Genomic DNA, 15,371 nt, shown 5'->3' on the forward strand with positions numbered 1-15,371 from the left:
GCTCTGAAAACTGGAAAAGGACAAACACAATTAAATAGTTCAAAAATACAAATTGATGCATTTGTATGGATCAGTTTATCTACTCATTTTAAGGGGGGCCAGGATAAGAGCCCAACTCTTATACATCTCATCTGGTATTATTAGGCTGGAGAAAGACATGCACATTTTCCAAGCTGGTGGCTGCTCTGAAATGGGTTCTACAGTGACAAAGGATAGAGGAGATAATTGCAGCATCCTGAGAAGCAACATGACAAAGGAGATAGTAAGCATTCATAAATAAAGGTTGCTGAATCTTAAATTTTGGCACAGGGAAGAGTAAAATTAAATACAGAAACCAACTCCTAATTGGGAATCTCTTGGAAGCACCTGAGAGGAGATTAGTGGTGGAATTCTAAGAGACAAGTATGGTCAAAAAAAGGAAAGGGAAAAAACTATGTGCTGCTTGAACACATACTTAAGAATTTATATTTATAGCAACAAGCACTAGATAGGAAATTTGACCAGGACAGCAGGGCCATGTGTGTTTATTCTTCTAATTATTTTAAGTTTTCTTGTATAGTTTATACAACTTCTAAGGAACTTGAAGAACTACATACCCACAGTGGCATATCTCCTACTTCAACCCTGGGGCGGGGCATTGATTTCCCAATGCCTGTATGCCCATTTTTGAATCAACAAGATGACTTCTAACAGTATTCCAGGTTTATTTCTCTCTACTATTGATCAGTGCATGACTGGCTTATTTTACAAGCTCAACCTGCCTGAAAGGCAACATGATTAGAGATCAGATGCTGGTTCTGAAAGGGGAGGTGGAAGGGGTAGAATAGGTATATGGGGATAACAGAGTAAGAATTGAGGGAAAGGGAGGAACAATTTGGGAAAAATTAAGGGAGAGAGACAACAATTAGTACCGAGAAAGACTAAAGACAACAAGAAACTGCGGGGGGAAGCAAAGAATCATTTCAGAAATGGATTTCCTCGTCTATACAGCTCAACTGACAGCATGAACCTAAAGAAAAGCCTGATTTAGGAAACCAGCTTTTCTGACACTTGTTGGACTACTCGTGTCAAGTGCGCAGAATACATTCTTTCAATTTCCCAAAGCAATAATATTTTCAGCTTTAAAGTAAGTTACATGGGGTTTTTTTGGTCATACATACGTACTCTTGCTTGGGTAGAAATATGAACAGAAGAATTTCTCTTAATATTGTAAAAATGTTTGTATCACCTGTCTATCCTCTGCTAAATTTATTTAATGTGTTCAACTACATGTGTTTATTGATACTGTTGATCAAAGTTTTGACAGCATCAACGGTTAGGAAAAGGGATACTAGTTATTTCTCATGAAAAACATGAAAAAAAAAATATGGCTTTTTACAAGCATTAACTCAAGTATTTAAACATTGAATATGGGTATCACATGGAATAAACATACCTCAATGTTTGGTTGGAATTATGGTTAGATTATGTAGCAGGGGGAGATAAGTGAAATTAACTTGAAAGGGCATGACCTACACATTTTTTAAATGGAATTTGTTGCCCTAAGGCTTTTATACTATAAACCCCTGCTTATGATTTTTAAAGAGATCATTGTCAATGCTTCATGGGGTTGGCCTATCAACTGAACTTTATTACTGGTCTTCATACCAGTAATACAAGAATACATTTATTTTAACACAGTATGTATGTATAATGTTCACATGTTTTTAACATCCATAAAAATGTGAGCCTGATCCTTCAGTCATGAACAGTTTCCAGTGACCGTAAGGTCAACCCTCAGAAGACTGACTTGAGACTATAAAGGATAGGGTCTTTATTCGGTATACAGTAGATACTTTAACAGATTAAACTTACATTTCTAACCACATCGCTTTCGTCATCCAAGCATGCTTGGTACAAAGTTCTAAGCAGTAGCTCCATGTGTTGCGTTGTGTGATCCTCTGCATGTAGCAATAACATATACAGAAGCTGGGATGCTTTTATTCTTGTGCTTTCAACCCAGTCTGTTATATCATGACAGAGACCCGGAAGAATTTTGGAGAGGTTTCTTGACACAAGTTCCCGACAACCTAGTCCTGGTCGAGTCACTAGAAAAAAACAAACAAAAACAAAACAAAAAAAGGAAAAAGAAATATCAAAGGAAAAGCCAATGCACATTAATCCTTACAAAAGTTTAAATGCTCCGAGATAAGAGCTATGGGTGTCTGCTTCAGCATGGAATAAAACATTCCAAACGCTGCTGAAGAATTTACCTGTGCAAGGTGCATTTCTTTAATACATATCGCAGATTTTAAACTCCATAAATCTCTCTGAAAATTTATGTATGTATTACTGGATGGTGATTTAGATTACATGTCTTAAAAATATTTACAGAAGGGGAAGAGAAAGAGAATTTAAATGAATACAGGACATCACCCACTTTGGAAAACAGAGCTTAATAATTTCCTTTTAGTTTTTATACAACACAAATCCCATTAAAAAAAAAATGAAACACACAGAGATGAAACAGAAGAAAAACTTTTGCATGCAAATGTTGTGGTATCACTGAGCTAAATGTAATGTGGAGGGGGAAAGAAAGGTAGAAGTTACAAATAGTGCAGGGGAGATGAACTGCAGTAAAACAGACAATGTCAATTGTGCCCTTTAAAGGAAAAGATTGAAAGTGTACCTAGACAATTAAAAGTAGAAAGGGTACTACAATTTGTACAAGTGCTGTGTAATAGACCAGGCCAATAAAATTGATATTATTTTAAAAGTCACAGCTATTGCACAATCGCTTTGCTCAGGCCTTTTCAGGAAAAGTGGCTCACTTTGATACGTCTCTTCAACCTCTGTCTGATTTTTAAATCAAATAACACATTTCAAAATGAAGATTACACAGGAGTTGGGGGAAATCTTCCCTCTTTCCCCCAGATTAAGTTTAATTTGTAAAGATTTTGTGGCAAGTAGGTTTTTGTTGTTGTTATTTCTTGTTTTTAAACAAAACTCCAAAGTGTTAAAAATACATATTCCCTACCTCAATAAAGGATGCAGATTTCTAGAGGACTAATAAACTTAACTTCCCCAAGAAATACTTACTGTCCCATCTGGTAATCATCAATTTACATCACTGAGACTCAAGAGTAGCAACTTGACCAATATCACAAGCAACGATCAAGGCTCCACTTCTGTACTTTACACATAAAGCTATGACAGCATTTTCCAAAGAACTGCAATTAACTTTTTTAGTAACTTCTTTTATAGCATGATTTTTTTCCCTTTAGACTGTACATATTTATACACACAAAATCAGAAAAGTTGTTCTCCAAGAACCACCAATTTATTATTGCCACTCACAATGTTCGCATACTGATTTAAGAAAGAAACTTCACTCATTATGAGGTGTCAAAAAACACTGAATGTGCAAGCACATTTTTTATTTCTGGTACACAGTTCTCCTGTAAATGCTTAGAAAGGAAATGACTGAGTTGTCTCAGAATATTTTCCCACATTGGTCCGTGTAACTACAAATGTTACGAGGAAAATGGACTAAACTAAATGGCCTGAAGAATAGAAAAGGCTTATAGAAATGCCTATGAAATACCTAGAAAAGGGAAAAAAAAATAAAAAATTCAAGCATCAGGACATGAATTGCTGCTTCTTTTGTCAATGGAGGATAACATTTTGGATTATGAAAATAGACAATGAATAGCAAAAGGTCAAATAATGAAATCAACTTGAGACAGCAAATACAGCCTGGCATCCTATTTGACCCGAGGCAGAATCTTGTTTAAAGAATTTGGACCATTCTTTATCAGCAGTTCCTTCATTTCAGATGTTCAAACGCAGGCATTTATCCCTGTAGCTACTCCTGTCAAAGACTTCCCTGCTATAAACTGTCTGCACCTGTATCCTAAGGCAATGATTGCTCTCGCTCATTGGAAAGCTATTCAGTTGGTTGGATGACACCAGGCATGAGGTCCAACTCTATTCTTCCTCTGACCTGCAATATCTGTCATCATAAGATCAAAGCACAAGGAGGCTCATACGTCAGGTTCAGTAGCTTGACAGTTGGACAAAGATTGGTAAGTAAAATGTACTATAAACTCAGTTGTAAAAAGATATTCCAGCACATCAAATAAAAAAAAATGGCAACAAGATGTTAAAATTCATCATCATATTAAAAAAATACAAATGTTTGTGGAGGGAAACAGCGGGGAAGGACACGCATAATAACAACTCATCCATATACAGTTGGTGGTAAGACACCACAAATTATTACATGAAACTAAGGTATACTAGTGTCTTTGATAAAGTTTCATATCTGTACGACTAAGTAACCAATCATCCTTTCCTCTCATTTTTCTTCTCTTTTGTCACATAAAGCCTGCCTGTTAATAAGACATACGATTTGGAAGTAAAGACAAGCAGGAAATTTTATCTTAAGGTCACAACTAACTTGGGACTCAACTTGAAAATTATCAGGTCACTTCTTTAAAATGTTCTTTAGTTATTTTTGTATGTATGTACGTACATATGTCACATTCAAGCCTTAACTGCATCATGCCACCAAGCAAGGTACATGAAAAGTCAATTAAATGCAGGGATGGAATGTTGCCCAAATTCATGAAACACATTTATTGTGCTAAGAATAATATTTTGGAAAGTAGATGTCATTTAATTACGAAGTAACTGATAGATGTCCCTTTCTAATAAAAAAATCCACAGTGTACACACACACACAAAACCCAACACACACCTAAAGAAAACTGAACAAGGTAACAGTACGGGCAATATACATGGTAACAACTGTTTCAAGGACTAGCATGTGAAGCCTTTTATGACCTTCACTACATCATGGTCATTACAAAGTAAGTGACTGGAGTTTAGACACTAAAGTTCATCAGTTTATGTACGTTAAAAAATTCTCTGACTGTCATCACAAGTGGAAGTAAAAGCATTCTTTACCATTTACAAACGCCTAAGGTAATATTATACATAAAATAAGAAAGAAAAAAAAAATGGAAAGGGTAACAGACAAACTTGGCCGCTTTCAAAGCTAAACAGTTCTGTCAAACTAGTCACCATTATGAAGTGCTTCCCCTGTCATTCAAGCATTACTGACTAAAACAACTTTAAAGGGGGAAAAAAAGTGTAATTTCAAAGAAGAAAAGACTCCGGAACCCACTGTCATGGAAAGGATTTTGCTGCTGGGTATTCTGTGATTTGATTGTCAGGTAGGCACAAGTCAAGCATGAACTTGTTCTTTCACACCAAAAGAGTTTTTGTTCTGTTAAATATGAGTATAGAAATCAATAAATGACCCATTTAAACCCTCTCTCTCACCAACACCCATACGCATATTTTTAAACATTAACTTTATGAACCTGAGACAGGAAACAAGCTTCAAGCTACTACAAACTTCTCATTTTAAAGCTGCCTATAAATCATACGGTACTGAAAAGTAATCTACCCATGCGGCATATCTTGGGGTTTTGTGTATAATAAAGGAAGTTATTGTTTCTGTTCCCGTGTGTGCTGGCAGATTTTAGTTAGCATCCCAAGAAGTCTGACATCACTTCACTGCAAATTTTTCCTGCATGCCAATTCTGTGGATCATTAATGCTGTGTCTAGGTCTCATTATTCAAGGACTCAGCTCACAGGTTCTTTCATCTTGCCTTCCTTTCCAGTCATCTCTATGCCCATTCTCCACCTGGCTGCTGACTCATGTAGAACTTTCTGCTGCTTCTGCGTCACTACTTTAGCTTTTTTTAAGTGTAGGCATTTTCATTTACTCTTTCTCCAAAATGCATTTTGGGATTAATGGAAAAAGTGAATGTAGTTACTGAACAAACGTTTCTAAAAAATTAAATGCAATATAAACAATTTTATATACATATGTGCCATATATTTTTACATATATATATATGCTACCACTATACATTAATTAATATTACATCTTGCAATGAATATTACATGTCCTGCTCTGCTGTCATTACTGCACTGCAGCTCTCAGGGATTACTTAGGAAGTAAAACCCACTTTCAGTGCAACACTTACCTCCTTTGGGATAATGAGATGGTAAAACACTAAAATCCATCTTATCCTTGAGATCTTCTTCATTCTCTTTCTCCCACTGCAAGCCTATCTTTTCCCAATAAGTCCAAGCCAGTTTCCTAGACATAAAATAAAAGTTCTATACCATCATGCCCCCAAAAGGAAAACATTCTAAAATGAAAATTCTGGAAAATTTGACTTCTTAAATTCAGCTGCAGGGATGGGAAGCATTCCTGCCATGTAACCTAGGCACATTAAGTTGAGAGTTTATGCTTATGTTGTACTCAGAGAACAGAGGTCACCTCTTCCAAAGAATAATTCTGTCTCTGTCTCCTTCTCTGTCTTCAACTCTCTTATACTTACTTGAATGTAGCATAAAAGGACAATATATCAAAATTCAGTGAAGATAATGCTATTGTTTTGGGTATAAGGAAAAAAAATGGTTTTTTTCCGCTCCAGTCAATACATCTGTGAACACTTACATGTAAGACAACTATTTAGGGAAAAAAATTTTAAAAGTGTTCTGCTTACGTATTTTCAGGAATTTCATCACTAAAGCTGCCAAGTAACAAAGGGATCAACTTGTGAAAATATGAATATCTATCTCGTAGGTGTAACAGCCATTCTCCAATAACAGTTGTTACAGCATGTCGAACCTACACGGGTAAAAAGACTATTGAAAATATGGCAGGGAAATATCAGAAAAATTGAAATATCATATTTGCTTTTGGTATATAACACTTGGTAAAGTACATTAATGGTCTCAGAAGAAGTTACAAGAAATGACAGTGAGGATTTCCTCACTTGCAGCAAGCATCTTAAGCAACAAGCAAGGTATCATGCTCCCTCTTGTGTTCTTGCTCTGGCTTAATCTTAGACTATTTGCTGCACAAAAAACATCTCCAAGAGGAAGACAAGATACAGACCTAACTCAGAACACTCTAAATTTTCCTGGTTAATATCTGTCTGAGAATGCAAGAAATGTACTTTTCTCTGGAATTTGAAGCTTTCCAAGCACATCTCCAGAAGATTATTTTCTCTGTTCACTATAAAAGGAAGTCTAAGTTAAATAATGTGAATATAACCACTGAAAAAATAAAGTATTTTAGTTATGATTAAGTTATTAAACAAGTTAAAGTTAAGTTATGTTAAACTTAAGTTAAGTTTAAGTTATTAAACTACTGCCTCAATTGCATCTTATGAAGGGACCATACCATAACTGTTAAATATCTGAAAAATCAAGTCCCAGGCAGATTTGCAGAAGAATTTAAGACAGAATTGAAGGCACCCATTAAAATAAAAAGGTGTCTACAAGCTTCAACAACCTGCAGAATTAGATAGCAGCTAAATAGGTCACCAGCCTTGGTTTTGGATAGTTTAAAATTGACAAAGCCTGTATGTGACATATTTATGTATCTCAACTGAATGAATGAAAGTTGAAAACTGGGAAGGAAGGGGAAAAAAACCAACACCGCCCCGCCCCCAACAATTTAAAATAAATCCAGAAAAAAAAAAAAAGCAAGAAAAACACACCTTGGGAATCTCATCAAAAAATCTCTGGGCCAGATGAGACAGAACATCATCCACAGACTTTCCATTTCCAAACTGTATCACGGCTCCGGTAGCCTGAATTACATCAACACGAACTCTGTAGTGCTGGTGTGAAATTGTTTGCATTAAGGGTTTTATCAGAGATTCTGACTGCATATGGAAGTGCTCTGTTAGGGCAGAGAGACGGAAACTTCAAATATGCCTTTCTCAGATTGGAAGCAACATAATTTCCGTAACACTATGAACGGCAGCCTGATTAGTGTCGCTACATTTCTGTAGTGTGCGATTTAACTTTATACTATATTAGAGCTGAACACTAGCCCACATGCACTCCCCTAGCTCCCTCCTCCCACTATTACCCACATGCTGTAACTGCTCAACATAGTTCTTCTCAAACAGATCCTCCAAGGCCTGCAAAGTACACCTGTGAGGGTGTGTGCAACATATCAGCTCTCTTCCTCTCTCCTGGTTGCATCCCTGTAACCTCCTACGGGTCCCTACCTCAGCCCCTGTCCCCCCGGGAAACTGCAGGCTCATATCAGCCCACTGCTCCCTCGCTTTTGCCCATCCCTAGGCCCCACCTGGCATGGCCTGGGCGCAGGCCACGGCGCACCTGCAACTTTCACGCCTGACCTCGGCATAGGAGTCGAGGAGGGTGGCCTGGAGGATGCGGATAACGTCGGTGAGGTAGGGGGCCACGGAGGCCCGGCAGCGCTGCAGCAGGAGGCTCAGGAGCTGGACGAGGCCGAGGCGCAGCTCCTCGCTGGGCTCAAAGCCCTGCGGCGGGCAGAGGCGCTGGGCCAGAGCCGGCAGGATGACGGGCAGCGCCTCGCCGGGCCGGTCGCCGTGGCTGAGCCCGTGGCAGAGGAGCTGGAGGGCGAGTTCCCGGCACCGCTCCGCCGCGTCTCCCGCCAGGCAGCGCGCCAGCGGCCGCACCAACTGCGTCCCGAAAACCTCCTGCACCACAGCGCCCGAGAGCGGCCGCTCCTGCACCTCGGCCCGGATGGCCTCCAGCGCCCGCAGCCGCGCCGCCCGGCCGCAGTCGGGCTGCTGCAGACAGCTCAGAGGCCGGCTCAAGGCCTGCGCCACCTCGGCCGCGCTGGCCGCCGCCATGGTCCACCGTCGCCGCGGAAGTGAGGCAGCGTTGCTAAGGACGCGCGAGGCTTTTACGACGGCGGACGAACGCTTTACGGCGAGGCGGAGCTGTGCCGAATTTTATTGGTCCCGCGTGTGGCGGGAGCTGGCGGCGCGGGAGGGGACAGCCTCGTTCTCGCTTGTCTCCGCCGCTCTGAGGGGTCATCCTGGGCTCCACGGTACAGCACCGAGGCAGGGCGGTAGCTTCAGCAGGTACGGTAGCTACCGAGAGAAGAGCAACCCGTTATTCGTGTCACGCGGGGAAAAAGAGATGCAAACCTGTGAGAAACCCACGGGTGGCCGTAGACGGTGAAAAGACTGAGAGGAAAGGGAAAGAGTCCTGGCCGGAGCCTCCGTGTGCCGGGCCGCTGCAGCGCAGCACCACTGCTGGGGATGAGGGTGATACCGTGTGGAAACTTTCACATATAACATGTTACTTGTATCGATTTTCCTTTCTATTTTTCGTCTCGAGGGATCAATACTGCAGTGGCAGTAAGTTACTGGTTTCTGTAACAGCGTTATATATTTGTAGTGTTCATTTGTATTAGTTAATGTGTATATATGTTGTGTTCATCTTGTACTTACATGCGCTTTATACAATGTAACGTTTTATGTGCTGTTCTGGTGACTGCAATGCATGCACATCAAACCAAAAGGGTCATCAGGGACTTTTTCTTGACTAATCAAACTTAATTTATTAAGTGCAATAAACTACAGAACTAATTCAAATTATTCTTTTACTTGTATTTACCAGCAAGGAGTTTATTCTCTTGTTATGCTGCTCTTAGCTTCACTGTGAACATTTGAAGTCCTTATTCACCCTTTATTCTGTGGGAACCGTGTGAATTCCGTGGGAACAGAGGAAATATTAACGTGGGTTGGAGCAGTTCTGATAGCGCGTGTTGGCCCAGCAAAGGTGCTGGCCTGTGGTTGAGTCCCAGCAGTGCCCATGCTTCTCACTGCCTTGCACGGGGCTGCTCCTGGGTGCAATGGCTTTGCTCTGAATACCCAAGCAACTGAGCTGGTGAGCTGCCCTTGCCAGCCCTTCCAGAGCTGTGGGATGTAACAGACCTGACGGCTGATGCGCCAGAGAGAGCCCTGGGGCTGCTGCCCTCCTGCCTCGACTCACCAGCCCATTCTTTGTGGCTAGCCCATCCTTCATGGACAGGCCACATTTCATGGGCAGCCCATCCTTCATGCCCAGGCTATTGTCCTTCCTGGACAGCCCATCCTTTGTGACTAGGCTGTTGTCCTTCATGGCCAGGCCACCTTTCATGTCCAGGCTGTCCTTTGTGGCAAGGCATATTCTTTGTGGCCAAGCCTGTCCATCACGGCCAGGTCATTGTCCTTTGTGGCCAGTCCGTCTTTCATGGCCAGGCTATCATCCTTCACGCCCAGTCCATTCTTCCTGGCCAGGCCACATTTCATGGCCAGGCTACTGTCCTTCATGGTCGGCCACCATTCGTGGCCAGGCCACCTTCATGGCCATGCCCATCCTTCACGGTCAGGCCACCTTTCGCATCCAGGCTGTCCTTTGTGGTGAGGCATATTCTTCATGGCCAAGCCTGTCCTTCATGCCCAGGCCGTTGTCCTTCATGGCCAGGCTGTCCTTTGTGGCCAGGCCATCCTTTAAGGCCAGGCCATTCTTCCTGGCCAGGCCCCATTTCATGGCCAGGCTATTGTCTTTCTTGGCCAGGCCCGTTCCTTCCTGGCCAGGCCCCGTTTCATGGCCAGGCTATTGTCTTTCTTGGCCAGGCCCGTCCTTCCTGGCCAGGCCATCGTCCTTTGTGGCCAGCCCGTACTCCGTGGCCAGGCCTGTCCTTCAAGGCCAGCCCGTCCTCCCTGGCCAGCCCGTCCTCAGCGTGGCGGCGCGGGGCTGCCAGGCCCTGCACTGCGCTGCGGCTCCGTGCCGCCTTTTTCGTGGAGGCGGTGGGAAGGCCGCGCCCGCCGCTGAGTGACGGCGGCGGGACTTCCTGCGGGCGAGCGGCGGCGGGGCCGGAGCCTCCGTGCGGGAGCGGCGGGGTGCGGGTCCCCGCGGCGCCCCGCGGCCCCGGGCGGGCGGGCGGGCAGCGCAGGGAGGAGGCGGCGGCTGCAGTGCGGATCGCGGCAGGGAGCCCGTTCCTCCGCCTCCACCGCCGGGGAAGCAGAGAGGAGCCGCCGCCGCCGCTCAGCCGGCTCCAGCCACCCAGGTATTTACCGGCCCTCTCCGCCCGGCGGCCCCGCGCTCCCCAGCAGCGCTGGCCGAGCCCAGCCGGGCGCGTAGCCCTGCGCGGGGGCAGGGCCGGGCCGGGCCGGGCCGATCCGCCAGCCCGGACCCGAGGGATGCGCTGCCTCGGGCGCCGGGGCCGCCCGGCCGGGCCCAGGGGCGCCTCCTCGGCGCTCTGCCGCCTCCCGGGGCCTGTCCCGGGGCCCGCTCCCCGCCGCCCTGCGCGGCCCCTGCTGCCCGCGGGGTTCTAGCGTCGCGGGCGGGGGCGGCTGGGAGGCCGGTGTAAAAGCTGCCCTCTCAGTTTTTGGTTTGTAATGGCGGGGTCATATGCGCGCTGGGGGAAATAAAGAGGGCTTTGGGGTTGTTTTGCCCCCCGTTACCAGACTTCCATTTGGGCGGCTCTGCCCCCTCCTCCTGAGCTCCCCTGGGACCGGGAAGGGTCATTCGCTGTGAAAGGGAGAGATGTTAAAATTTACCAAAAATCCTTCTGCTGTGGAAAACTGGGTCTCTGGTGACGGGGACGGGGGAGTCCCCAAGGGAATAGAAAAGCAAGTCTTTATGCCGTCATTTAATAGCTGTCTTTGAAACTCATGGCCTTGTATGAGTAATTGCACCGTTATTTCCAGAGGTGGACTGCCTCCTGTTTAACTGTCCAGGAGTTAAAATGCTCTTTTTGTACTTACTGGTATGTTGATTGCACAAAGATGACACAGTTCAGCTTTTCCATGTGCAACCCCGGAACATTAAAACGCTCAGAGTCGATCAGTGTTGAACGGGCAATAGGCAATATTAAAATGTCTTTGCTCCTCCAGAGCTCTCTGACAAAGGATTTAGGATCAGTCTCTTATCTCTTTCTTGCACCATTTTCTTACCTAGGTCTGTTTTCTGTTTACAAGAGTGAAGATGGCTGCTGCTTCTTCCTGCAATGTGGAAGAAGATGAGAGCCTGAAGGGATGTGAACTCTATGTTCAGAAGCACAACATCCAACAGATTTTAAAAGAGTGCATTGTAAACCTTTGCATAGCAAAGCCAGACCGACCTATGAAGTTCCTCAGAGAACACTTTGAAAAATTAGAAAAGGTCAGTGATTTTCAGGTGACTTACAATTTTTAAACTGAAAAAGATTATTTAAAAAGTTTCAAATATTTCAGTACATTTTTCCTTTTAAATTTTAAATTATCAGGCTGCTGTTAAAAAACAGGCTGTTAGAAGAAAAAAACCCAACCCTTTATTTGATGATGTCTTCTATAATATTGGCTATTGTATAGAATTTTTTGTGTATAACACCAAGATTATAATTTCTTGTCAAACTGTACTAGTTGAAAGTGACCCAAAGAGTTACGTACTTTGTGTTACACTACATGGTGTCCTGAACTCTCATCTGTGGGAAGAACCTGCCTGCGAGAGCAAAAGATGCTGTTCCCTGTTTATTCCAGCGTCAGGTGATATTGTTTTCCCTTCCCCTAAAAACTGAGCAAAATCAGGGAACCAAAAAGTTCTGAAAACCATCAGTTTGCCATTTAATTTTACTGTTCTTGCCTGCCTGTATTGCTTATCCCAAGATCCTTCAACAAGAGATGCATTCAGAGAGACTTCGTATGCTGTGGTTGTCTTCAAAAGCAGTATAGAGGGGGGAACATTTTAAAACATTCTCAGACAAATCCTTACTAAAGCCTATGGGTGTCTTTTGCAGGAAGAGCATGTTGTGTGAGCACAACTTTTCTCTGGGGATGGGATTTCTCCAGAAGTAAACGGGAGCACAGGGCTGCAAGTTGTTGGTTATACAACTCCTCAGTCTGCCAGAGACTTTATTAATGTACTTAGTTTAAGAAGAGGATTATTCACTTTTTTTGAAGGAAATGTCTAAAGTTTATAGGCTTAACATACGAGTTTTATGTAGTCTCTTCTTTCTAGAGGCAGAATGTTGTAAGGACAGAGAAAGAACAACACTACCTAGTGAATGATGCGTAGAACTGATATATTACAGGTGATACAAGCATTTTATACATCTCATTGTCTGCTGTTCAGATAAATTTTTGTATAAGTGAGTATATGCCAAATTTGTGTAGCTTTATAAAAATGCAAACATTACATTTTGGTGGAAGCCCAGTAAGAATGCCTGGAACATCAGGAAGGCGTAGGAAGTACAAGATGTTTTTTAATTCTAATGATTATTATTAAAAAAAATAGTCTTAGTTCTGCATATTCTAAACTTCTGAGAGCCAAGACCCATTTCAAGAGAGTGAAGTCTGTTGAATTTCCTTTATTGTGTTATGAATTGTTATCCATCTTAATGTGTGTAATTCCAGACTTCCTGTATAGACGAATAAACACCGTTTTTGCAAAAAATATTAAAATATGCTGTAGTATTTTAGAACATTCTCCATAGCTAGTGGGATTGCTTGAGTTGTTGTACTGGAGGAGTTTGGCTTTATTGATCTAAGCACAGTACACAGAATTGAGATAGGCAGGCAGTTCATATCCTTGAGAAATGATATATTCTTTCACGTAATCTATTGTTTCCCAAAGAACAGAGGATACCACAATTCTGTAGCAGGATTTCTATCAGGATGCAAACACAGAAGCTGATGGATATAATTTGTCTCAAAATGAAAGGAGATGATTTAGAAACAACCAGTCTCAAGGCATCATATTTGGTGAATATCATGCTTAGTATGGAAGGAAGCTATCTTACCACTGACTGTAGAGCAGCCTGGGAGCTAAGCCTGCTGAGTCTAAAGGATTTAGGATGCCTCTGGAGGTTTCCAGTACTGTAATTCTTGTTCCTACAGCAGTTTGACTTCCTTGCCCAACCATCTCTGCGGACTTTCTTGAGCTGAATTGCACTGTGGAGGATTTTCTGCTGTAGGATAATATTTTGACTTGGTCAGTTGCATAATAACAGTTGAAGGAAGGCTTGTAAAAATAGAGAAATCATTTCAGTAAGTTTTTTCCTGTTTTTAGAAGATACTTGCCATATATAGGTACTCTGAAGAACCTTAGTTGAATTGTGAATTTAACAGTTGCCTGTTACAGGCAACTTTTTATATGTGAATGACCAATACACTGATATGTCATGTTTGCCTTTAGCTCCTTTAATTTTGGTCCTGTGTAGGGAGAGGAGTGAAAATCTTTGGTTTAAGCATGGTTTTCTAAACGAAGTAATGCATTTTTCTGCCAAAGTGTGGTGTTTCAGGGTTATTTTCCAAACTCATTAAAATAGACAACACGTTCCACTGAAGAGAGTAGTAGAAAAACAGTGTATCTGTCAAAAATTCATGTGGGCAGTTTACAGATGAAGCGTGGGATATTTTTCAAGTGGTTAAAAAAGGACCTTATGGAAAAAGTGTAGAGCTCGATCCACGTCAATGTGCTGGAGCTACCTCCTCTTACAAAAGAAAGTTTATTTCATTTTTCTAATTCTTACTACATCTCATAAAATCAACTCAGAAAAGCAAAATTTATTATCATATTCAAGATCAGACGAGAACATAAATGCTTTTCACCTTACCTCTGATGACATCAGAGTTAGGTCCATTGCCTTCATCCTTCATCTGTACTGCTAAATGAAGAAGGCCCAGGGACTAACCCCTGACCCCACAACACTAACTGGTCCAAGATATAATTCTTAAGTCTAACACGTCTAGGAGCAGGTTTGTTTTGGCAGGAGTGAGTTCAAGCAGCTCAGAACAGAGCCAGGGAATGAGCTAATAGTTGAGAGATGTGGCCTGTCTTGGGCTAATATTCAGGTCCGTGGCTAGGCCATTTTTAATTTCAAATTGACACGGCCTGAAAGGGCTGTAAAGTGAGAACATGAATAAATACTTACGAATAAAGTGCTAGAGATTGAAGGTTTGATGTTTGATTCTGCAGTCGTTGTTTTCAGCTGGAGAAGTGCCAAGGTTAGAAAGAAACGTCTGATGCCTTTTTAAGTTTGCAGCTTATTTGTATCAAGTAAAATAGTAAAAAACATAACTCTGAAAATAATTGCAGGAGAACTTTAATAGATATTTTTCTGTTCACTTGATACTGGCAGGACCTGCTTTTCTTAAGATGCCAGTAATTGCTAGGAATCAGCCTAAGTTTCTATATGCTGAAGTTTGCAAGTCAGTTTTTATATGCTGTGACCTACAAAGTTCAAGATGACATCTACTCTGATCATGTTAGCAGTTACTTTGTAAAAATCTCTAACATTCCATTGAGCACAGAAAAGAGTTGAAAATGGTTTAGGTACATGAGATTTAAAAAATTATGTAATGTTTTCTTTTGAATAATTTGTTTTACATATCCCTGTGACTGTACAGAACATGTTGTTGGTGGATGGGGTGAGGAAAACTTTTCCCTTAAGGGTATTAATTGGCTTTTTTAGAGCAGGGGAATAGATGTTAGCAAAGAAACTGGCATTATTTTAACAGCTGTAATTACATAGTGTTTACTTGAAGAC

At 42.3% G+C, this 15,371-nt stretch overlaps 2 protein-coding genes across 2 annotated transcripts in view; one reads left to right on the forward strand and one right to left on the reverse strand.

Moving 5' to 3' along the window:
* The window catches only part of DNAAF5 (dynein axonemal assembly factor 5), a gene marked incomplete at both ends in the record, with an annotated part of 29,719 nt that extends 21,019 nt beyond the window's left edge, over window positions 1-8,700 (reverse strand). The window contains 5 exons of the mRNA XM_082006518.1: window positions 1,855-2,087; window positions 6,040-6,155; window positions 6,568-6,692; window positions 7,570-7,754; window positions 8,169-8,700. Of these exons, the coding sequence (XP_081862644.1) occupies window positions 1,855-2,087; window positions 6,040-6,155; window positions 6,568-6,692; window positions 7,570-7,754; window positions 8,169-8,700 (1,191 nt within the window). The remainder of the gene's footprint in view (window positions 1-1,854; window positions 2,088-6,039; window positions 6,156-6,567; window positions 6,693-7,569; window positions 7,755-8,168) is intronic.
* A 3,109-nt stretch (window positions 8,701-11,809) lies between these two features.
* PRKAR1B (protein kinase cAMP-dependent type I regulatory subunit beta) overlaps window positions 11,810-15,371 on the forward strand; it is a gene marked incomplete at its 3' end in the record, with an annotated part of 97,295 nt that continues 93,733 nt past the window's right edge. Inside the window, exon 1 of the mRNA XM_082006972.1 lies at window positions 11,810-12,007. Coding sequence (XP_081863098.1) covers window positions 11,831-12,007 — 177 coding nt within the window. The 5' untranslated portion in view covers window positions 11,810-11,830. The remainder of the gene's footprint in view (window positions 12,008-15,371) is intronic.

The sequence above is a fragment of the Phaethon aethereus genome (genome assembly GCF_964289735.1).
Source record: "Phaethon aethereus genome assembly, chromosome: 15".
Lineage (NCBI taxonomy): Eukaryota > Metazoa > Chordata > Aves > Phaethontiformes > Phaethontidae > Phaethon > Phaethon aethereus.